The sequence below is a fragment of the Lytechinus pictus genome, unplaced genomic scaffold, assembly GCF_037042905.1.
Source record: "Lytechinus pictus isolate F3 Inbred unplaced genomic scaffold, Lp3.0 scaffold_20, whole genome shotgun sequence".
Taxonomy (NCBI): domain Eukaryota; kingdom Metazoa; phylum Echinodermata; class Echinoidea; order Temnopleuroida; family Toxopneustidae; genus Lytechinus; species Lytechinus pictus.
In genome coordinates, this window is record NW_026974141.1 from 5,179,918 (window position 1) to 5,205,764 (window position 25,847).

Consider the following 25,847-nt stretch of genomic DNA (forward strand, 5'->3'; position numbering starts at 1 on the left):
GTTCAGATGTAATTCTTATAAACCAGCAAGCGCTTTGCACTCGCATTAGATGACTATGGTGAGATATGCATGCTCTTAATGGATTCCTAAAATATATTCCTTAAAATCTCGCTGTTTGGGGTAAAAATATATGAAAACTTCAGCTCGCGCTTCGCGCTCGCATTGTTTAGCGAGACAGGTACCTATCATGATTACACAAATTTGATTACAATGTCCCTTTTTAGGTGTGAATATAAAAAAATTTCAGCTCGCGCTTTGCGCTCGCATTATTTGATCAGTGAGATACATATCCCTTTAATGACATTGTCCATGTCTCTATTAGGTCAGAATTACTGGCAACTGAGCGCGCTCACTCAGTGATTCAAAAATTTTGCTGGTGCCCCCCCCCCCCCATTCCGTGACCCACGGTACGCCACTGTGGACATACCAATGACAATTCCTTGCATATCTAAAAACATGATTGCAAAAAAAATGCCAAAATATTTCAGTCATCCCCCCCACCCATCAACACGGATTTACGCCAGTGCCCCTCAACCAGTTCTCTTTAAAATACAAATTAAGCAAAATATTAATCTTAAAACTTAGACCCCAGCATCTTCCAAACTATAAAACCCTTGTGATAACGCATACTTAATTTGACCAGACCAGTTTATTAAAAAAAAAACAGAACAAAAAAAAATTTAACCCTCTTCCAGCCTAACATCCTATAATAAATGATGCAATTAAACATTCATTTTTTCTTCCAGGCAAAGAAATTTATGATAAAAAAAACAACATCAAAACTTAGAGCCCGGGGAGCATTTCATGAAAGGAGTTGTCTGACGTTTTATCCGACACTGGTAGCACTGCTTCTTAGCCAATCAACATCAAGAACAGTTGTCAGATCTGACAACTTGTCGGACATAAATGTTGATGAAATACTCCCCCAATCATCTTATTCATGTTGAACAGGCACAAGAATATGATTGAGTCTTAGTCATGAGGATTTCATTCATCTTATTTTTTAAATGACAAGGTCTGGAATAAAGAAAACTCTCTAAACGTTTATTTATTGAAGGTTCTTAGTTTGAAGGATAGTTGGGCCTTAGATTCTGTTATTCTTTTCTAATGATTTTGATTATTTTGAAATAATTGGGTCTGGAGGAAAGACTATGCTATACTTCCATGTTATTGAACATAAATAGGATCGTGGGTCTTTGTTTGCTTTTTTTATTATTACTAATTTATTATTATTATTATTCATTTGTTATTTGAAAGATCTGGGTCTGGAGGAAAGACTACGCTCTATTTTTTTATGTTATTCAACATAAATAGGATCGTGGGTCGTTGTTTGCTTTTTATTATTAATAATTTATTATTATTATTATTCATTTGTTATTTGAAAGATCTGGGTCTGGATGAAAGACTACGCTATATTTCCATGTTATTTAACATTTACAAAAGAGTTGGGGTCTTTGTTACATTTCCACCAGTTTTAATTGACTGGGTCTGGAGAAAAGACTGAGCTCGATTCTCATTTTATTCAACTAGAATATCATTATCTTAGTTTGGACTTATAATAATTTTGAAACTACCAGGTCTGGAAAAAAGACTTTGGAAGTATAGTATAATTATTGAAACAACCGGGTCTGGAAAAAAGACTTTGGACTTATATTCTAATGTTTGAAACAACCGGGTCTGGAAAAAAAGACTTTGGAATTGTACTATAATGGTTTATTAACCGGGTCTGGAAAAAAGACTTTGGACTAACATTATAATTTTTGAAACAACCGGGTCTGGAAAAAAGACTTTGGACTTGCATTATAATTTTTAATTAACCGGGTCTGGAAAAAATACTTTGGATTTATATTCTAATTTTTGAATTAACCGGGTCTGGAAAAAAGACTTTGGACTTATATTATAATTTTTGAAACAACCGGGTCTGGAAAAAAGACTTTGGACTTGCATTATAATTTTTGTATTAACTGGGTCTGGAAAAAAGACTTTGGACGTATATTACAATTTTTGAAACACCGGGTCTGGAAAAAAGACTTTGGACGTATATTACAATTTTTGAAACAACCGGGTCTGGAAAAAAGACTTTGGACGTATATCATAATTTTTTAAACAACCGGGTCTGAAACAAAGACTTTGGACTTGCATTGTAATTTTTGAATTAACCGGGTCTGGAAAAAAGACTTTGGACTTATATTATAATTTTTTAAACAACCGGGTCTGGAAAAAAGACTTTGGACTTGCATTAGAATTTTTGTATTAACTGGGTCTGGAAAAAAGACTTTGGACGTATATTACAATTTTTGAAACACCGGGTCTGGAAAAAAGACTTTGGACGTATATTACAATTTTTGAAACAACCGGGTCTGGAAAAAAGACTTTGGACGTATATCATAATTTTTTAAACAACCGGGTCTGGAAAAAAGACTTTGGACGTATTTCATAATTTTTTAAACAACCGGGTCTGGAAAAAAGACTTTGGACTTGCATTATAATTTGTTAATTAACCGGGTCTGGAAAAAAGACTTTGGACGTATATCATAATTTTGAAACAACCGGGTCTGGAAAAAGACTTTGGAATTGTACTATAATGTTTTATTAACCGGGTCTGGAAAAAAGACTGCACTTTTGTGCTATATGAACGCATTACTATAGGATTTTAGTTTAGAACAGATTCGCCAAAAATCCCTTCAAATTCATTACATTTGTGGGTTTAGTCATTATTACATTTGTGGGCGATCAAAAATTATTACATTTGTGGGTAAAGTGCATTATTACATTTGTGGGTGAAATTATTACATTTGTGGGTAAAGTGTTATTACATTTGTGGGCGTTATTACATTTGTGGGTAAAGTGTTATTACATTTGTGGGCGTTATTACATTTGTGGGCGATTATTACATTTGTGGGTGTAACAGGGGGGCTTGTCAACTTTTTTCCTGCGTCCCCCCTAAATTTTTTGGGCTTCCGCCGCCAATGCTTTCAAACATTGGCATAATTAGCAGTGTACCATAAATCTAATTTCATAAAGGCCAAGTTTTGGCAAAAAAAAATAAGAGGGCCTAAAGTTTAATTACCCAAACTGGCACAGTACAGGACCTACTGACATGACTGAAAATCCCAATTGACTTTCGACATGTCTTCCGGTGCCATCTCTGGTGCCCTTTAATTAAGGAAGTATAACTCTGTTCTGTTGCCCTACAGCATTGGAACCTTCTACATCATTGGCAGAAGAATTCATCCTTAAAATTATACTTACCTTATGCATGCTTTTGGAAATAATGAGGAATAACTCATAAAACGCGACTATATTTATTTTCAATGTGTATCGATCAGTGGCGGATCAACGGGGGGGGGGGGGGGGTAGGGACTGCCAGGTAAAAAAAGAGTAATGACCTACATTTTGGAGCCAACTCCAAATTACCTTCATTTTCTGGTGAACTTGTAAAACTTCCTCTGTACCATCATTTCGCAGTGAACCCCCCCCCTTTTTTTTTTGCTTGTCCCGCCTTGGAAATAAAGTAGATCTGCCACTGTGTATTCATTGAATACCACACTTAAATTATGTTTGATTATCTGTTTTCTATAATCTGATAATACTTTCGATTGTCCGGCTGCTGCTTTCAAACGTTCTTTGAACAAAAAAATAGAGCGCCCTCATGTTCACACGTAAACCCCGTGTGAAAACAAACCATCCAAAGTTTCCAAACATTGTGACAGGTGTATAGACCGGATGGATCGATTCGCCGTAACTAGGGAAATGTAAACTTGCTTAAAGAAAATACAAATTTACCTTGTATAAATCTAAGTAAATATAGATAGTTTTTATAATCTACACACTTGTGATATATTGGGGAATATTTTTGTAAAAATCGGTTTTGTTTTAAATGTATTCATCTTTGCAATACTGAATGTTAATTGTTTGCATTTGAATAAATTGATTTTTGACCCCTATCGATGAAATCGACGTGTCCTTAGCTCCCTGCACACGCTAGCTAGCTCTGTATTGTGAGTTTGTGAATGGATATTTTTATTATTAGGATTCTCGATCTCGACAAACTCATAATAATCGGCATTTTTGCTTGTATTTCTTATCCATATGCGCTAGAATGACAACACTTCTATACTGACTACATGGTTTTGGAACTCATCATATCCAAGTGAAGTAAAAATGTCTGAATCATGTAGGAAAACGAAGAAAACAGTGTCAAAATGACACAGCTACCGACTCTGTGCATGGTCAATTATGACCAGGAAGAACCACCGGGTTTTCGATACCGCTTGCCCCCAGAACTCGGGCGTCGACGTCGGGGGAATCCGGACTCCTCGCCCCGACACGCCTTCTCTCTTCCGAACTCGCCGAGATGTGCCCGGGTTCGAAGTGCCTACGGCCGGGGGCACTCGACAGCATTTCCCGCTGGTCAGAGACAAAGTCTATTAACCTCAAAAGATGACTCTTACACAACTCAGGTATTGTTTAATTAATTTAATAGTAATATTATTATTACCAGATGCTGATCCAGAGTCTGAGCCGGACTTTCACGGAAAATACAGCCAGGTTGCCGGTTGGGAATTTCTCACTCCTGGATTTGCGCCTGATTATAATTTATATTGGGTGGAAAATAATATCACTATCAGTATAAAAGGAATCAATTCACTTATGGCAAAGGGTAAATCCCTCTGATAAAAATATTGCCAGAATGCAAATAAGTTTGATTAATTTAAAAATACACGAATAAGAAGAAGAAAAAAATATTACTGTAGACTAAAGACAAAGTTAGCTTTCCTTTTTTTTCTAACATGTTGAACATAAAAACTTGTTTAATCAACATGAAACTCTACTATCAGTTTCTGTTTGGGGTAGTATGTTCATGTGTAGCAAGTTTTTTTTAGTAGTACATAATTGTCATATAGGTGAGACTATGTATCATGTATGGGTATTGTAATCTGTTGATCAAGTTTTATTTTTTAACTTTAGTTTAAGATAAAGATTGCATTATAGGTCATGATGGAAATTTGTGGTACATGTAATTATGCTAATTACTGTGCTTCTAGACACTAGAGCTTTCTGATAAAGTACATGTAAGTGTTAAGTGCTATATAAGCAAGTATTGTTCAAGTTCTTATTATTATGACGGCCCTACATATACATGTATCTCCGCAACTGCATATTCTGTAAATGTCAAATTTTTGCCCCAGGTTGTAATAAACTGCCCTTATCCATAATGTCTTTGTGCAGATACTAAGAACATCCAATACACCCTTCTTATAGTTATCAGTTCACAGACAATTTTGATATTTGCTTAAATATCTATAGACAAAAAACAGCTCTAACTTGCCGAACACCCTCCGAGAGAGACGTCGATCGCAGAGCCAGGACGCCCTCCCCCTCATCTCCCGGGAAGCATTCAACTCACGAACGCCCAACAACAGCATGGTGGATCCCCTGAGCAGGGAGTCTCGGATGGTGAAAGTGAACCCTTCCTATACTCAGCTACCCCCTCTAAAGACAATGGGAGAGACCAGTCTAACGGCTAATGCCGAGTTACTCGACGGTCCCATATGGAATGAGTATCTGCAAGCATGGGTCTCGCGATCACAGGTAAAGCAGCAGGCACTTTATTATTTTTTTTTCTTTTTTCTTTTTGGGGGGTATTCTTGTCACAAGTTATTGCCTAAATCTTCAACATTGGATAAGTTTTAAACACTGCAATGGATGAGGATTTTCCAAGGCTCCATTTGGTGTAACCAGGGCTCTTCTGATCATTTCGGGGGCGAAGAAGCCAAACTTATTCAAGAATGTTCTAAAGATTTATCTTTTTGGCCCGAATTCACAAAGGTGGTTTTGAAAACCCACGGTTGAATCCATGGTTTATGCAGATTTCCTGTATAAATTACGATTAATTTAGCACATATCGAGCGCGTGTATTAAAAATGTCCAATGCTGATGCGCGCTTTTGTCACAGTGCGCCAAATTGACGCCTGTTACCATGGTTAGATACGCAATTTTATTAATGAGTCCACTGTTTGAAGAGTGGACTCGTGAATAAAAACAGTGGACTCATGAATAAAATAGCGTGGATAACCACGGCAACAGGCGTCAATTTGGCGCACTGTGACAAAAGCGTGCATCAGCATTGGACTTTTTTTATATACGCGGTAAAATAAGCGGAATTAATACAGGAAATCTGCATAAACCATGGACTCAACCGTGGGTTTTCAAAACCACCTTTGTGAATTCGGGCCTTTAAGTCTACCCTTTCCAAAGATGAATTTAAATTTTCTTAATATTGATACATATTACATGTACATGTACATGTAGTTCCAAATTCTCAAAACACAGTCTCACTTATGTATAATGATGTATTTGGGTTCAATATTTTTGTTTTTCTTTTCTTTCCCTCTTTCTCGCACTACCTTTTTATAGTGCTACTAACTGTAATTTGCGCCATATGAAAATTTATTATTTATTTTTTTTTTTTTTATTTATTATTGTTATATTATTATTTATTATAGTTGTAAATCTGAGTCCTGTGTAATATTTTCCATGGTATGCACAGAAACGTTTCTTCAAGAATTTTGTCAGTCATTTTCACAAGTAATTTTCTCATAAAGCCTTTAGTTTTGGAAAATCCCCTTTCCCCCCAATAATGTTTCTGAAATAGCCAGATTTACTGGTTCTTCATGACCAGTAAAAAAATATATCAAACTGATACAAATTACATCCACTCTTGTAAGTTTTAATTATGGCTCTGGCATCTTTAAAAAAAAATTGAGAAATGGCCCTCATGAATTATGTTGTGTGTGTGGGTGTATTGTTTGTTTGTTCTTGTTTTTTTCTTAGGGGGGCATTAAAACCAATAAAAGACAGCAAAATAAACTTTAGCCTTTGTTACATATTTTTTCTTAATTTTGGGGGGACCAGTAAATTTTAGGTTTGGACCAGTTAAAAGTGGAAAAAATGGGTAATGGGGACATGAACAGGTTGGACCGGTAGAAAAAAGGGTTAGTGTGGAGCCCTGATAGTAATGTTGGAATGTCGGATGATCCTTTAGTATATAATTTTATAGGTGTAATTTATGTTACTACCAGTGCCCTTGTACTGAAGCTTTAGACAGGTGAATCAGATTTATAGAATTCCTATAAAACATTTGAATATATCACTGACAAACCTCTTCATGGCATTTTCATCATCTCATCATCTGGTATATGGGAGTGAGGTAATCCTGTAGATCTCCCGATCGTCGATGAAGTCATAATGGTTATCAATTTACAAACTGTTACATGATGCGTGTGAGCGTGGATGTCATCATGGTACATATTTTTTGCTTTGCTAGAGTTTATCCAAGCCAGTTTTGAATCCCGACAAGATTACGTGCAGATACAAGTTTCCTATTAAGGATCCCGTTTGATAAGGAATTGATTTCACAATATCTGTAACAAGTTTACTATTGATCAGCCAATCAGAATGGGGGATTTCAGTAGCTTTTAACTGTTAAGTTAGTTATTGTAATGAGTTATGTGAAACAGACCCCTGGGGCCCGTCTTACAAAGAGTTACGATTGATCCGATCCGATCAAACTAAGGAAAGCAAGCAAAGTCAACATATGAAATGCATGTTTGTTCAAAAAAAATTATAGATATGAATGTAAATCCATAAAGTCATTGATTTTTTGACAATTTGGTGTGTTTTCCTTTGTTTACAAAGGACATTTTGCAAATATCCTGTAGAAAAAATTATGACACTGATGGATTTCCATAGAGTTACGATTGATTGGATCGATCGTAACTCTTTGTAAGACGGGGCCCTGGACTCCCACCTGAAATGAAGTCTGTTTGAAAGAATGAAAAGTAATTGAACAAGTGAAAACACAAAATGTTGCATAATTTTGGAAATGCTTACCCCCGTTTTTCGCAAATTTGGTCTCAAAAGATGCACAAGACTGGAAAGTAAAAAAGTCGGAGAGTAGCGCGGTTAATGAATTGTGTGCGGCAAAAATATTGTGTAAAATGTTGAGGGGACCTACAGTACGAGGCCCCACTCCCTCTGACCTAGATATATAGGGTTAAAGTATATTTAAACTGAAAATAGATATTGGCAGTGCAGTGCATATTGTATGATTGCAGAAGTTTCTTTGGGGGAGTCTTGAAAATGTCTACAATACATTTATATTGCACAGGCAGGCATTCTATGCTTGAACTCAAAATGCCCCCAGTCAGAACAATAATTACACCCTAAATGTATCACTATGTACAGGTACAGTACATGTTCTAAAGGATTTTATTGATTTTACAACAAGGGATTTGCTTGTTTGCCATTTATACTCCCAGAAATTGAAATCAACAGTAAATTGAAAAGGGACAAAGACCCATCATTGTGAATTGACCAGGCCGGGTGGAATGCGAGACTGAGGTATTGATCCAACTATCATTCACAACAATAGCAGAGGCCACTCCTGATTGGTCCCATTCAGACTCACTATTATTTCGTGCTTCAGAGCACTACACATGTTGCACAATACAGTACAATGAATGGCCTTTGGAACCGGTATTGCGGCCTGTTGCTAAGCACGCTGATCGTACAGTGTACATGTTACATGTAGTGAGCGTGAACAGTAACTCACTTTGTGACGCTAGTTGAGTCTTGGTAGTGTTATGACTAGTGATTTTGTGAAATGTTAAGACAAATGTTGCCAAAATGATGATAATTTAGACAGTGTTCATCCATACATATGTACATGTACAGCTGAGGCCAGAAGTTTACATACACCCAGGAAATTCAAAGAAAAGTTGACACTTGCGAAGCATCATAAAATTTACTGTATCTTATAAAATATTTGTGCTATCATGACAAATTTGATATCAAACAAATGAGTATGTCGTGCGCCTTCATCACATTGCTTTGTCGTCAGGAGCTGAAAAATATTTAGGTGCCGTTTTTTCCCAAAGAATCTTCATATTTTAGTCAAATTAAAAATAAAAACTTGACATAAACATTTCATATTTGTGCTAGTTACTTCTCAACACAAACATTTCACATTACACTTTTTGTTCAGTGGTGACATATCATGATAGAAAAAGTAATATAAATCATAGATTTAACATTCATATATTTCTATGAAACGATGTTTGAAAATATAATAACAAACAATAGAATACATTTGGCACAAATATTACTTTTTTTCTTCACAAAAATTCGACCTGAAATTTACTTTAATCCAGCGGCATTCCAATCATGTGACAGTGCTTAATTTGCTCATTCATTTAAAACGAAATTCGTCATGGTAGTATTTATATTTCTGAAGATATATAGTAAATTCTACGATGTTTTGCAAATGAACAAATGTCACTCAATTCCATGAGTGTATGTAAGCTTTCGGCCTCAACTGTACATGCATAATACAGTATGCATTCTCAATTCATATTTTAGGAAAATATGATTTCCATGATTTTTATTTTTAATGTGTTTGACTTTAATAGTCAACACATTATCACAAAATTGACAATAACAGAAGATTGAGAAATGGGAATAACTATCAGATGTAATTATTGGGAATAAATAATGAAAATTTGAGAAAATACAAGTAGAATTTAAAAGGAATAAACCATACAATGTACTGTCTCTATTTTTTTTTCCAAGTTCCAACATATACTTTCAATCTTATGATGACAGGGATTTTATTTTTTATTTTTGTAACTTTCATTTTTATTCACTTCATTTGATATTATTTTGATTTATTCTTTTATAATTTTATCCATTATATAATTATATGTATAAAATAGAGACTTTCAAATCTGAACTACATATGTATAAAAGTCTATATCCTTTCTAACAGTATCAGATACTACCAATAAGACACTCATCATCTAAACTCTTAATCTTTCTTTTTATTTTAAACCTTATGAATTTAATTATTTTTAGATCATAGATGATGCCTGTATTGTTATCATTATTTATTAATTATTACTATTATTATTATTTGATTGATTGATTAATTAATTAGTTAATGATATAATTAATTTTGATTATTTGATTAATTTTGATTAATTAATTCCATTCAATCGTTTAAATTTAGAGTAACCAGTACATGAACTGCATATCACTTTACACTGTACATGTACATGGAAGTCAATAATCCCAATAAATGAAATACAGAAATTTTATTAAGAAAATCTATGACTGACAGATAAATTACATGTTACCTGCATGTAGCATTATGGGATTAGATGCATCTAAATTGATGCAACTGAAATTAAATCATTCACTGCCACTACATTTTGAGGACCAAAGTGCATCTAGAGACAATTTACCGTATGTGATTAATGCGCCTTACATACTGTGCATAAAAAATCAGAAGGAAAAAAACAATGCCTCTTTTTTATTCACCTTCTTTCTGTAAATCAAGAAATGCTCAATCAGAATCCTCATTTAGTATTTTATTTTGGCATTATAATATTTTTAAACCTTAATTATAAACTGGCCCTATGTGTTGTTCTTTTCTTTACACTTTGTTTTGTCTTAACTTCACATTGTACGCTTTTCATAATTATGTTTGTTATGTTTATATATAATTGTTGTAGGGCCTCCAAGGACAGCAGTATCCCAATTACTGATGGAGCCACCCTACTAAAAACAGACTGATAAATAAATAAAAATGTATTTTGTTTCTCTCTCTCTTGAACACATTTTCATGAATATTCTTAACATCTTCTTGTTTATTTTTCTGCATTTGTATCGTTTCTTTTTTTTCTGTCCAGGGTACAGCCTTTGCGTACATCAGTTTTGCTGGTGCTTTTTCACTCACCGACCGAGGCATATATGATATACGGGTAAGAAACATACATGTGACCATTGGTGGTGATTTTAAGTACATACTTCCAAACTAAAATATACAAATTAACACAAGATTGTCCATTAGGTCACACTGATAAAGTCAGTGCATGAATTTTCTTATTTTATAATTCTTGAAGCCCCCTGGATGTCAAAATAGAAATAGCGCTCGGTCTAAATAGCACCCTATCAACCGGTTTCAGGGGTGTTTTGGAGTTTGACAAGTTTCTCGATACTCTCAGTTTCTTTTACATTTTAAAGCCCTTGTAATGTTCAGCTACATGTACCCCATTTTCAATGGGACTCGGTGCATTCAAGGAAGTATTCCTGCCGGGTACCCATTCACCTCACCTGGGTAGAGTGAGGCACAGTGTGGATACATTTCTTGCTGAAGGAAAACACTCCACGGCTATGACTTTAATTCTGGGACAGACAGTGAATGTCACCAGCCGAATGAAATGGGATAGTAATGTAGTACAAGCCCCTTGCTCATGGGCATGTACTCAAGTGGTAACATTGGCCGTGTTTTGAACCCCAGGCTTCCTTGTGTGTAGTCAGCTGCCTAGACCACTCTGCATCACCTCAGTACAATGATAACACAAATTCATTATTATTAGAACAATGTACATGTATCTGTGTGCCCATGTACATGTATGTACATGTATGTGCATACAGTGAAAGGTCTACATGTTATTCATTTTTTTTTATACGAGAATATGATAATTTTCATTTCCTTCAGCCCGAATTTGAAGATGCCGCTGTTGGCCCCTGCCCTCGTTTCTTTGCCCACATGCACCGGGTGCCCCCACCCAAGAGCGAGACCAAGGAGGCACGCAAGCGGGTTAACAAGAAGCCAGAGTTCTGGACGTGGAAAGGTCGGACTCCAATATCGGTCCCAAAACCAAGGCCAAAAAGAAAAGGTGAGGAGATAAAAATCATTTCTTATATAAAATGAAATCTTTAGCAAAAATATCAGTACCTTCATGAATGGGCTATGAGCACCAAGGGAGCCTTTCACAAAACAAATTTCAGTGCCAACTCTTACAAGCTACTGAAATCCTGGCATCTGCTTGGTTCAGGACAAATAAGTTGGTGAAAATCACCAACTATTTGCTTCATAATCATATTAAAGCTACTCTCCATGAAAACTAGTCGCAAGTTGCACATGACTGAATGCATGACCAGTGATCCTTTCTTGTGCTAAATGAGTTAACACTTTTCTGTTCTACTTGTAACAACTTGGAAGTGCTATTCCTATAAACCCATTGGGTAGTATTCAATTCTTTTCCTTTTCAAATAATTATACTTGCCTGAAAAATACCTAATTAGCAGAAGTCTCTACGCACTCTATTATAAATTGAAGCATTATGCAGATGCTTATTAATCATGAGAAGTTTACTTTACAAAAAATCAAATTTTAAAAAAAGCTGATGAGATACAACAATTCGGAATCTGATTTTTCACACAAAAAGGTTGGCCAGTTTGTTTGTTAAGTTGTGCATATAAGCAGCGTAACTTGCGAACACATTATGAAACACCCATCAGGTTGTGTGGGCCTGTTTTTTTAGGGCCTTGTTTGTATAAGAATGAATCATATTTCAACCATCAAAAAGCAGCATAAAATACAAATTCAAAGCAATTTGAATTTAAAAAAAATGAGAAAAAGAAAATTCAGCGATTTGAGAATACATCCAAAATGAGCAGTTAGAAAATACATAGTGTGTTTAATTTCCTGATTTTTCAATTGTGTGCAGTGGATTTTTATTAAGTGCACCTTCCATTCTTCCTAAAAATTTTTTTTTTTCAATGTGCAGGTCTGCATAAATCATGAATTACAAGAATCCGTTTCTCCTAGATCTTTCTTTAATGAGTAAATCAGAATGTTTAATCAGCTCAGGACAAACCTTGAATCTACATGCTTCTGGCATTCTTACATACACATTAAAGTTTGAAGAAATATATATATTCTGACACACTGAGATGAAATTTCTCTGTTTCGCTGATATGCTTGCGAAAACAAAATAATCAAAATTCCTTGTTTTGCTCTCTTCAATGTATCCTTTGAAAAATATGTCAGGGTTTCATTGTGTTTTGGTTTTTATAGATCAAATTTTGAAGTAAAAAAATCTGCCTCAGCATTTTACTAGAAATTAGCTTTTGATAGCAATTTTGGATATTGCAATTATTATTTTTAATTGAAGTTGCTGTGGTTGAAAAAGGACCTTAGTTTTGCTCATACACAAAATAGATTGCAAAAATAAGAACTGTAATAATAATTTCAAAGCCATGGCAACATCTTCCTAATACAAAACGATAATTGACAGTTGCAACATTCTTTTAATATCCACAACTTGAAACTACTAAGAATTCTTCCTTCTGTTTAACGTGTGCATGCTGTGTGTTAACCCTTTCTTCTTTAATCGTTTCTTGAACCTTCACCCTACTGTAGTGTTTCCTATTCACTTCTCACCTTGTCCTTCTTCTCACACCCTACCCACCCCGCCCTCCCGACCTTCCCCACTAACAGTGACCCCTGACTCGCTGAAGAATGTGTCACCAGTTGACCTTTCACCCCAGGAAGTGGACAGCGATGATTTTCCCGTCCCACCAGGTAATGTTATAAAGGGGCTTAATTTATCAATTGGTCCAATGCTAATTCGTCCAATTACCAACTCGTCTACTATAATTTGGTCTACCACCAGTTCGTCCACTATCCACATGGTCCAATTGGCATTTTGTCCACTCACCATTTCGTCTAATAACCAGTCGGTCCATTGGCCATGTAGTCCATATACCATTTAGTCTAACTGGATAAGTGTTAATTGGGCAAAATGAAAGAAAATTAAATGGATATTATACCAAATGGTTATGAGACGTATGAGAAGTACAAAATAAAAGATGTTTATTTTGTCTTCGCAAACATGATGATTACAAAGAAATTTGTTTTCCACTGGTGTAGTTTAAATTTTGCTATTATTATTAACATTATAATTATTATTATTAGTAGTAGTAGTAGTAGTATTTTTATTATAATTATTATTGTTATTATTATCATTATGATCATAAATGAACTGGTGATTAGAAGAAGTGATGATTGGATCAAATGGTCATAGGACCAAATAGTTGATAGACAAAGTGTTGATGGGCGGAATGGCATTAGACTTGATGAAGTTTATAGACCATGTGATGAGTGGACGAGTTTGCAAATGATGAATTGGCAATTTACTTTATAAAGGTACCCTCTCTATCAGGGGGTGTTTCATGAAGATGTGTGTCAGTGATTTCCTTTGGTAGATGTTATAAGCTACTATAAATCCTTGCATCTGATTGGCTGAGAACAACTTAAACAGTGAAAAATCACAGACAAAGCTTTTCATGAAACATTCCCTTGGTCTATTAACCACTTATTCTAAATAAACTATCAAATTCCACATATTCTAACTTCATCATGTCTGCAACCAGATAATTTTGATTATCTACCATTGGGCTCACACACTTCACATGTTGTAATCAAGGAAAAAAAATGCACTTGGGCTCAGGGAATTACTAAATAAAAAGTTGTGAAAAAAATTAAAAAGAGCTCTGGAAAATCCCCATTCACTAAAGCTTATCCATGGTAGCAGATTTAGGCAGTGGGTTTTATAAAGTAGCCCCCCAAAATAACACAAATAATTCTTTGCAATTTAATTTTTTTCAGTAATTCATCTGTTTGGTTTGATAGACTACCTGTACAATCAAATAAATATACATGTAGGCCTTATATATTTTTTCTTGTATGGGAAAGCCTTTGCATCTTGTTTGAAAAACATTGTAAACATCTTGAAGGTACTCAAATCCCTGGAATCTACATGTATGTAATTGTCCTTCCTTTCTGTGAGAACATTAATAGTTTTCCGGTTTCATAGACCGATTCAGGATAAATTGAATGCTTTCTCATGAAACTTTTTGTTTCAGTTTCCTTTTATCGTCACAGAATCAGAACACTATCTTTCTTCTAATTTGAAATTCAAATTTCGTGATCCTGTCTTCAAATTTTCAAGATTTTGTCACGGTCTTCTTGCATGCTGTTATATTTTGATATTTTATTTTCCTCTATACTGTACACCTCCAAACATTTCTCAAAGTAGCACATTTAATTTTCTCATTGACAACTTCTTGGTTGAACTTTCTAATGGGTTACACTGTTACATGTATGTGTTAAATTTATCTATTTTTATTAAAAATAGACAGGTTGTGTACTCATCGAGATTTGGATCTTTTTGTTACATTTACACGTTTTGCTGCATTTGTTATTTGTAACGATGAAATACAGTATGGAATAAAAATTGTCAATGCCATACTTGCAAGTTAATTTGTTTCTAAAATATTTTTATTTTTTATAAAGTTTTCAGTATTTGAAAACTGATTACTATGCTTTCTGATTATGCATGTTAATATTTTATCAAATTTCATGTAAGAAATAGAGAAGATTGATAAAACAAACAAGGTGCGAAACAAATACAAGGCCTATAGTATTTTGTCATTTGGGCAAATTTAAAGTAAAAAAAAATCATGCTGTGAGATTGCAGGTCAAAAGTGATAGCCTACATGTATATCAGAAATGCACTTAAATTCACAGAGAATAAGTAGAGTTCTTGCTTTTATACAGTATGGATTAAACTTTTGCTTACATACACATATGTGTAAACAAAGGTTAGTTTTCTATGTGAATGTCATTTTTTACTAACTTAAGTAAGTTGAGTCACATTTTCTATTGTTTATTTCAATTTCATTTATGCACTCAAAAGTCAAATTTTTGGAGAAGGGTAAGCCAATCTAATCTTTTTTTTTATCATGAGCAGCATTAATTTGTGCAAAATGCATGTGTTCTGTGATTAAAAAGAAATAAGCTATTCATCCATGTTTTATTATTTTTAAATATTTTTGAATATTTAATATTTATTTATTTGTCGATTAATTCATTGATTTATTTACATGTAATCAATTATATGTTTTTTTATTAGTTCATTTTTTATGATTAAGGGGGGGGGGGTGGTTTTAAGTGGATGGGTGTATCCTAGATGACAAAAACTCAAGGGGGCAGTCTAATTATTGCCCCCTTTTTTGCCTTGAGTAAATGGAATTCCAATAGTGATTATGTTTACTTCCCATGCAAATGCGCAATTGTTTTATACCTAAGCTCAGGGTGCTACATAACTTTTTAGAAGCACTTGCCGAGTTGGGCAAGTACATTTTCAAATAGTTGGAATATACGGTACTTGCCCCAAAATCTATTTCACTTGCCCGAAAAAATCCTTGAAAAAAAAGTTTTACCTCTTCAAAAAGAAAGTTTTGCAGTTTTATAAACCATTGCCCTTTTTCTCTCTTTTGACATGAACTGATCAGCTGCCATGACCGAAATTAGGGTCAATATCATATCAACCCTAATTTTGGTCATTCTACTATGAGAATTTTGCTTTCCCATTTCGGGCAAGTAGTTTTGGTCTTTTACTTCAAAACACTTGCCCGACTCTAACATTTACTTGCCCCGGGCAATCGGGCAAGTGCTTATGTAGCACCCTGCCTAAGCTACATCCTACATGGATAAATGTACATGTAGATGTTTTTTGCTTGATATCATTTTCTAGGAGCTTTTATGTGTAATTAAGAACCATTGAAACACCATTGGAACTTAATACATTGTAATAGTGCAGTTGGAGAACATATTCTTATTTCAAAAGATATTTAAAAAAGATGGACAATTATGTATTTTTAAGAGGAGAAATAGATACGTTGAGCACTTCCCTGCATCAAAATAAAGACCAGCATATTAATTTATCTGACTTTCACAAAAGTAATACGTGTGTACAGTTGTAGGCAAGTCCAAACTATTTTGTCCCTTCAACTGATCAGTGAGATTTGTATGAAATTTTGAGTTTGTCACTGAGCCCATTACCATGAATAAATGGGTTTCCATTAAAATAGACAAAAAGTTACCTTGAAGTAAAAATATTTGAATGTTTCAAATTATTTTATGGTTAAGTTTTTTTTATTTGATTATTGAGAGAAAGTAAAGCATTTGGCTGGATAGCTTGGACTTGCCCATAGAAATATTCAGTGTGCAGTTTATAATATTTACATCATCATCTTTACACATCATCATCTGTACACATCATATTGGGTGATTTCAAGTTCAGTGTTGACCTTTTGGTGTTGGTGTTAGGTCAGTTTTTACACGATTATTACACCAAACATAAAATGAAGATGGTCGCGAAAAGTCACTCACTTGTTGTTGAGATGTTAATAACAGGATCTGGGTCAATTTGACAAACGCTGTATTAGTTTTGGAGCAAGGGGAAGCAATCCAAATTTCAAACACCAACACCAAGGCCAACACCGGACTTGAAATCACCCATTGTAGCACCTTAATGATGCATACACTGTATTTTTATTAACGATGACCTTTCACCTCCACACGCACGCATCCTTTGATCGACACAGTCCCCAGTATCGATGAATATGACAGCAGCGACTATGGCTCTCTATCCTCCGGTAAGACTAATGCTGAACGCGTGTGTGTGAATAGAATATTCTATAAATGGACTTTTAGCAGGATATAAAAAATTATACAATGGTAATGTGGATCCTAAGCAACTGATTGGTTGAAATCTGTCACATGATCAGTCATTTATTTTTTATAGCTAAATTCTAATGACTGGTGCTATTGATTACTTCAGGGCCCCGTCTAACAAGAGTTGCGATTGATCCAATCAATTGCAACTATGGAAAGCCAGCAAAGTCAACATGCATGTTTGTTCAATTTCTTTTCTAGATATGATGTATATTCATAAATTCATTGATTTCTTGACAATTTGGTGTGTTCTCCTTTGTTTACAAAGGACATTGTGCAAATTTCTGGTCGAAAAAAAATATAACACTGATGGATTTCCATAGAGATACGATTGATTGGATCAATCGTAATTCTTTGTAAGATGGGGCCCAGAACGGTCATAGGGGTGGTTGCAAGTAGATATTTGTCATAATCAATTGTAAATATTCTGTTGCAATTTTCAATTGATCAATTTTAGCAGTAGCAAATCGGTTGACCATCCTTGCTTCAAAAAGTCAATTTGCAATTAATCGCAAGATATGATTGCTTTAGGGACCGAAACTAGACTTGCAATTGATCACAAGTTTCTTGCAACGCCCCGATAATGTGATATGAGGATGGTTTATGAAAAAAAAAACGGATCCACATTACTATCGTCTAAAAACATATAAAAAATACACACCATCTAGCTCAGGCATGAGAAAGATTACCCGCATTTGTTACATTTGAAACATTCTGAATGCCCTCTGTGATGCCTCAGACGCGTTGGAACTGTTCAAAAACACCTCTTGCGTGAATTCTTACTAATGTCCTTGTGTATTTTGACTGTTGGCTCTTTGTCACACCAAATCACAACTTTGGCTGTAAGAAAAAATTATTTACTTCAGATCAATCTATTATTATACCAATATCTTTTTTTTATACCTTGCAGTATACAGGTTGACTTTTGCCATATATACATGTACATGTAGTAATGGCAGTATACCTTTACCGGCTACCTCCCAACCAACAATAATTTGCCAAAAAGGAGTTTTGAGATTTTCATTGAGCTTTAAAGGCTTTAAAATGATATAATTTAGAACTTGTCAGATAAACAATAACTCTCACAAGTACTTGATAAATAGCAGAAGAAATTCAGCAGCAGCTTTTAAATATACAAATAAGTAGAAAATAAGGGTTGCAGTTGGGGGTTCATTCAAGCATGAGTTACATGTTTGCACACTTCAATTTCCATGAAACTTCCAAGCTGTCCACAAACTATGGTGTCAAAGAAACTATTGTTTCTTTATTAGTGTAGTAGGTTTCACGGTACACCATCTATCTTTCTTGGGCAAGTGTTGGCCTGAAAAGGACCACCCAACTCGACGTTTCGACAAGAACACACTTGTCAAAACGTCCAGTTTGGGTTGTTCTTTTCAGGACCAACAATTGCCCAAGAAAGATAGATGTTGTACCGTGAAACCTACGACACTATTCTTCTTTGCCATGGAAACCTTTAGAAGTTAAATTTCTTGTTTCTTCATGTTTATTCAACTTTACAACTTCAAATTTTGACAGTAACATAAAAAAGAATTACCCTTTCAGGAAAGATAATTGTCAATTTTTTGTTTTTTTGAAGACTAAATTACTGATTTGACCATTAAAGAGAACCTTCCCTTGCAACTTGTTGGTTGTTGGGTGGCTGGTTACATTTGTAATTATTAGTCAGATTTCAGCAAAATTTATAATCATCCGAAGGTACATCAACCTTATACTTACGCTTGCAGTACAGCATAAGTTTTAAGAGACCAAACCTGTACAGATATGTAACACATGTCACTGCACAGCAAATATCATCTGACACGCAAAATCATGTATGCTTCGGCATGAATTACACTACTGCACAATCAAGTATTGATATCACTAAACTGAAAACATTTAATTTAATGCCACCCACAATTTTTAATACTGTGTACATGTGTGTAGCTATACACCATTGCACAAGTAAAGAGTCGATATCATAAAATAATATGGATGATATTTCACGTTAACATGATACACCTGCATGATGTGTACGTGTATACACATTGTTTGGTTTTGTTTTTCAAGTAATATTGTGTTTTAATTGTAATTGAGTATTAGTGTTGCTCAATCACGTATTATTATTTTGCATTCGTTAACCCATTCATAATCTGTGATTTCAAGATTATAGACCATATTTTGTAGTCTGGCCCAATAGCACTAAAAGTCATGCAAAATAATTTTTTTTACACTTACTGAACTCATCTTAAATGCCTCAGTGCTATCTTTTAGATTCAGTGGTTAATCATGTTCAGTAATCACTACCTCTTTATTGTAGAAAAAATGGCCATGATTCAATCTGTAAAATCAATGGTTTATTATATAAATGAAAATTCAAATTTTTTTTGAACTAGTAAAGGCACTTTACATACATGTGTTGAAACAAAAAGTAACACGCATTAATGTCATAGGTTTTTTTCGTTCTTGCAATTTGAGAAGGAAATGTGGAGCAAAGAAAGATGAATATAACTTTTGTCAATTTGAGGAATGAAAACTGATCAAATGAGGCCAGCAATAAATCACTATCACGAATGGGTTTAACTATCACACATGTTCTATGTTCTCGTTAGATGTACTGTATGTATATGTCGTCTTTCTGATGTGTTTGATTTTTGCCACCCACATTATTCGCACAATATCCTAACATAAAGGACCAAGTACCCACGTGAGAATAGAGTCTCAATCGCAGCACTCTGCAAACTCTGCAGATCAAAGTGGTAAGAAAGATAAACCTTACACCTAATTTTGCACCACTTAGAAGCTTTTGCAGAGCACATACTTATGTAACTTGCAGCTTAGCCTTAGAGAACATTAGGGGTCCTTTTTGTTAAGTGTTACTACAACTATTGTAACTTTCCCATGTTTTGGCAACGGTTTATTTTCAATTGGTCCAACGCCAGTTCTTCCAATTGCCAACTTTTCTACTATTATTTGGTCTACCATCAGTTCGTCCAATATCCACATTGTCTAATTGCCATCCTGTCCACTCACCATTTCATCTAATAACCAGTTGGTCTAATAGCCATTTAGTCCATATACCATTTGGTCTAATTAGACTAAGTGTTAATTGTGCAAAATGAATGAAAATAAAATGAATATTAGACCAACTGGTTATGAGACGAGATGGTCATAGACGAATTGGTGATTAGAGGAAATGATGATCGGACCAAATGGTTGTTAGACGAAATGTTGATGGACGGAATGGCATTAGACTAAATGAAGGTAGAACCACGTGGTGAGTGGATGAATTAGCAATTACCATTGGCAACTACCATGGTTACAGGGCTCAGCAGACAATCACAATCAATGTTTCCATGGAAGTTACATTAATGGCAAAGTTACAACAGTTGTGAGTCTTCATGAAATGAGCCTCATTACTATACATGTTTATATCAGCAATGCAGCTCCCATTCGCCATAAAATATTATTTATATTCAAAATTTGTTTTTACTACATGTATTTGTATTCACTTTCACTTATTTTTTAGTTAATTTCAAGAGACTATAAAAAATAAGGCATCCTAAGAAAAGTCTTTGCCAATGTCATTTAGCATGAATCATACTCGGCTTCTTTCACAGTGCCCCCATTTTGGGGGGATGGGAAATTGAGTGGGCAAAAGGTGCTGAAAGGTGTTTTGCGATTATACAGATACTCCAAATTCAAATGCATGCTGGTGGATTTGAGAGGACCTGCCAAAGTTTCGCCGGTCTTCCCATCCACTATCTTTTGAGATGGGCGTTTTATTGAGTAGGATTCGCTGTTTAGACAAAATTCACCCACTTCACTTGATAGCTGATTTAAATGTGAACACGCTTTAGATTCCTTGTCAATGTGTAAATTATGGAGGTATATATGTAAGAACCACGTTGTAATATGTACTGTACTGTACTGTAATGTAATGTATTTTTCTCTTTATATCCAATAATACTTTTTGTTAAAACAAATTTTCTTAATGAAAACTTTGAATTATACAGTATATCCTACTTGCTTTTTATGAGCGAATCCACATATATTAAAACAAAATAGCCTGTGACAAACAAAGCAAAGGTGAATTCCACTCCAGCAAGGAATCATTTTGAATCAAAAGTGAAGGATCTAACAAGCAATAATGCTGACAATTCCAACAAAGTTACATGTATCTGTGAAATACGAAAGTCGGGATATTTTAAACTTGTTTATTTCACACACAGTTGCATGAATATGCTCACAGGGGCAGCGTGCTTGTGAGGGAGCTTATGATAGAGTATTTTCCATCCAATTATGTAAAAGACACCCTGACTGCTTCATGAATATGTGAAATTGCACTTATTGTAACTTATGATTCTGTCATGTACTAAACTGAAAACCGTCAAGAATAAATTATATGATATTCTGTATGAAAGTAAATAGTGAGTGTGTGATATCATCAACTCCCTCATTTGCACATCTTGTGTTGTGTGCATGCCTGTATAACAGTTTTGTAAAAAATGTTAGCTTATTGCAAAAATGTCCTTGTGAAATTAAGTATTGTATAGCAATGCACATTTTTTACCCCAAACAGGCAAATTAACACCTATGTGAACCACTGTGAACTGTGACACTATTTATGTACTTGATTAATACTGCATCTGATAACTTAATTTCATTTAATACTTGTAATATTATAACCTGATTTCATTTAATACTAATTGCCACCTCTACTAGCCCATGCACCCGTAGTGATGATGTCTCCCCCGTCCTCACATAGCAATGGAGACATCCAGATCCTTGATCACACGGGAGAGCCTTCCGCGGTGTCTCCACAACCCACAGTTAACTGTCTATGCTCTGTGGAAGCATGTACATGCAAAAAGCGTGGTAAGATAAGATCGGTCTGTGGTCATGCTTTGGACATTTGACACTGTTGTTGCCTTGTGGGTTCCGTCTAGCACTCAGGTGTATGAGATTTGCCACAGTGGTGCGGGACACTTCTAAAGTCTGATATGACTTTTACCACAGTTGTTTGTGCTCCCCATAGTTGTGTGTGACATTGACTTTGACTGTGTGTACAACTAGCGAAAGCTGTGTTTTGCACCCGACACTAATTGTATAATATTGCACCTGCCACAGAACGCTACTGAAGTCAGATGTGGCATTTACCACATTGTTTGTAGTACCCTGTAGTTGTGTGTGACATTTACTTTGACTGTATACAAAGTCCATCATAGCTGTTTACATGTATCTTGCACCAGATGCTAATGGTATAATGTTGCACTTGCCACAGTTGTGTGGACACTACTTAAGTCAGGTGTGGCGTTTACCACAGATGTGTGTAATACCACATGGTAGTGTGTTGCGTTCACTTTGACTGTGTGCAAACTTAATGGTAGTTATGTTATTTTACACTCCATATATGTTTATGTTGCACTCGACACTAATTATAAAATTTACACCTGCCACAGCGGTGTAAACACGGCTTACCTCAGGTGTGGCATGTACCACATGTGTTGATTTGTAGTAACCCATAATTGTTGTTTACATTCACTTTGACTGTTCATGCATCATAGTTGTGTATTTTGCACCCGACACTGATTTTATAAACCTTGCCACAGTACTGTGGTATACTCATGGTCTCGTTAATTTACAATGCTCGCACCATTGTTTAAGAAAAGTTTGAGTTCCAAGAATGTGTTACTCTCTAACTAGCTGTGTCCATTTTAATGCCTCATGTTTGTAATGGGTCCTAAATTTTAATTCTTATTTTTTTTATTTCTGAATCACTGTGGTAATATGACCCACACATGTGTTTATGATATAGTCATAGTTACTACACTGAATAATTCTGGCAAAGCTAGGTGTGAGAGAGTTAATTCTGTATCCATTCTGTTTCAAAAGTGCACTTTTATCATGCTATTTCAACAGGTGATGTGGATAATCTGGAGACCTAGATGTATCTATTTTAAACGGTGTTTGCTATTTTTGTGTGCTTGGGTGTGTTGTGGTGTGAATTACTCGTATCACATACTGTGCTTTACAAATCAGATTTTTAGGGCAAGAAAATGGCAAGGTAACCTGAACCATCAGATGTGGATTTTATGAAACAGAAACTTTTTAGTGGAAATCTCTCCTTTATATCAACTCCTCCTGGTACCTGGCCATGGAGGTATTTTAACTTGGGCAGAAGTACACCAAATTTGAACTTGATAACTAGATTTTTAATTCATCATGCGGATGAATTAGGTGGTCTGTTGTAGAAAGATAAATAGATAAACAGACCCTGTATAATTATTTAAACAAATGAGTAGATATTAGATTAAAAGATAAATAGACAGACAGATAGACATACATATTTAAACAGATACATATAAGAAAGAAAGATAGATAGATAGATAGATAGATAGATAGATTGATATAGAGATATATATAAACAGATAAATACTAGGTATTAGATAGACATATAGACATTAGATTGATGGGAGATAGACATTAGATTGATGGGAGATAATGATTGATGACAACAATTACAATGATGATGAAGATGATGATGATAATGATTAGTGACGATAATAATTGGTTGAATTTCTGAAAGTAGTTTCATTTTTAAACTGATAGAGAAAAAGTGAACTTATTTCATTAGGTACAGAGAGCTTCTAGAGCTGGCCTCTCTTGGTCCAATTTGGCCAACAGGTAAAAATGGGTGTGATTTAGGAAGCGACTAAGTATGTTCATTGATACAGATAATCTTTGAGCACGTAGACAGCTTAACTTTTGAGCAATAGTGTAAATAGTCCCTTCTTAGGCTTCGATTCATCCTCAGGGTACTTATCACTTCTGTAAGGCTGCTCAGACACATTGGGAACTGTTTGTTGAGCAAACAGGATTCAATGGCTTCATGACGACTCACTGGTACTTGTTGGTAGTTACCTGTGGTGTTTTTCTTGCATGTTGGCACAACTTCAAAGAAAACCACCAGAGGCTACATTTTAGCAATTGTCTTGAGAATCCTCTCCACACCCTCGCTAAAAAAAGAACCCTCTAAATATTCTTGGTAACTTGACATACCGGTACTCTTGCCAAAATTGAAATTTCTTTAATTTCTCCTCAGGATATAAAATGAATGTTACGGTTGTGATATAGTGTTTTTAGTTCAGAATGATGTGAGGATTAAAGATTCTGTTGAATTTCAGTGAAGGCAGTTTAGGTTTATGTTCGGGTTAATGTTTGGATTTCTGGGAGGAGCAAGTTGTATGGAACCATCTACATCCCCACAGGGTTTTTGTTATTAGTCAATATTGTTCTCCATCTGTAAATTCCAGTAAATGTATGGACTACTTATACATTTCATGCATACATACAATTATTGAAATTTTGCAGTTGTAACTACCATGTAATCCTTGATTTTGATTGGCTATTGAACCCTGTTACCATGGTAGTGTCAATAATTATGAACGGCCCCTGATTTCTTTATTTTTAAATATTTCATTTACATTAAATGGTCAAATCACCTTGAGAGAAACAGGGAGGGGCGTGAATGATTAAAAAAAAAATATATTCATTTGCATGTACATTACAGGCTCAAGTCACTTTTATAAAAATGGGGGATGGGAATTGAAATAGAATATCTGTCATTCAAAATCATATTGAATAGGACATAAGGTTGTTAGGTGATTATTATTATGATTATTATACTATAGTTACACCCCATGGGGTATATCTTAGCAAGGGGTAAGCCAAATAACGATCCATTCGTGCATCTGTGATAAGTAAGGGAATGGATGCTTTGTTATTGAAGGTTATTGTCAGGGTTGATTTTAATAGCCTTCACATTATCGCCTTGGTACATAGTACATTATGCTCTCGTGGTCTCTCTTACCTTGTAGCTCCCTGTGATTATGCATGTAGGCAATCCCATTAAAGGTCAAGTCCACTCCAGTAAAATATTGATTTGAATAAATAGAGACATATCAAACTAGCATAACACTGAAAATTTTATCAAAATTGGATGTAAAATAAGAAAGTTATGGCATTTTAAAGTTTTGCTTATTTTTCACAAAACAGTGATATGCACAACTCTGTAACATGCAAATGAGTCACTCGATGATGTCCATCACTCACTATTTCTTTTGTTTTTTATTGTTTGAATTATACAATATTTAATTTTTTACAGATTTTACCATAGGGACCGACTTGAATGAATCATATAGTATTAAAGAATGCTAATTCCACATGTTCAGGGAGGAATTAATCACTGTTTCACTTGACAATAAGGAGAAAATTGGAATATTTCATATAATAAAATACAAAAGAAATAGTGAGTTGATGACATCATCAGTCTGCTCATTTGCATACCAACCAGAATGTGCATATAATTTTTGTGAAATTGAGCGAAAATCTGAAATGTCATAACTTTCTTATT

The 25,847-nt window shown here is 34.8% G+C and overlaps 1 protein-coding gene across 8 annotated transcripts in view; it reads left to right on the forward strand.

Moving 5' to 3' along the window:
• The first annotated feature begins 4,003 nt into the window (after positions 1–4,003).
• The window catches only part of LOC129282844 (titin-like), a 40,512-nt gene continuing 18,668 nt past the window's right edge, over positions 4,004–25,847 (forward strand). For 2 of the 8 annotated variants that reach the window (XM_064115087.1, XM_064115089.1), the window contains exons 1-7: positions 4,004–4,463; positions 5,311–5,595; positions 10,752–10,823; positions 11,564–11,744; positions 13,274–13,435; positions 17,305–17,355; positions 20,125–20,190. In XM_064115087.1, coding sequence (XP_063971157.1) covers positions 4,206–4,463; positions 5,311–5,595; positions 10,752–10,823; positions 11,564–11,744; positions 13,274–13,435; positions 17,305–17,355; positions 20,125–20,190 — 1,075 coding nt within the window. In that variant the 5' untranslated portion in view covers positions 4,004–4,205. Of the gene's footprint in view, positions 4,464–5,310; positions 5,596–10,751; positions 10,824–11,563; positions 11,745–13,273; positions 13,436–15,611; positions 15,630–17,304; positions 17,356–20,124; positions 20,191–22,156; positions 22,310–25,847 lie in introns of all 8 variants that reach the window. The other 6 variants (XM_064115085.1, XM_064115088.1, XM_064115086.1 and 3 more) reach the window with 6 other exon arrangements.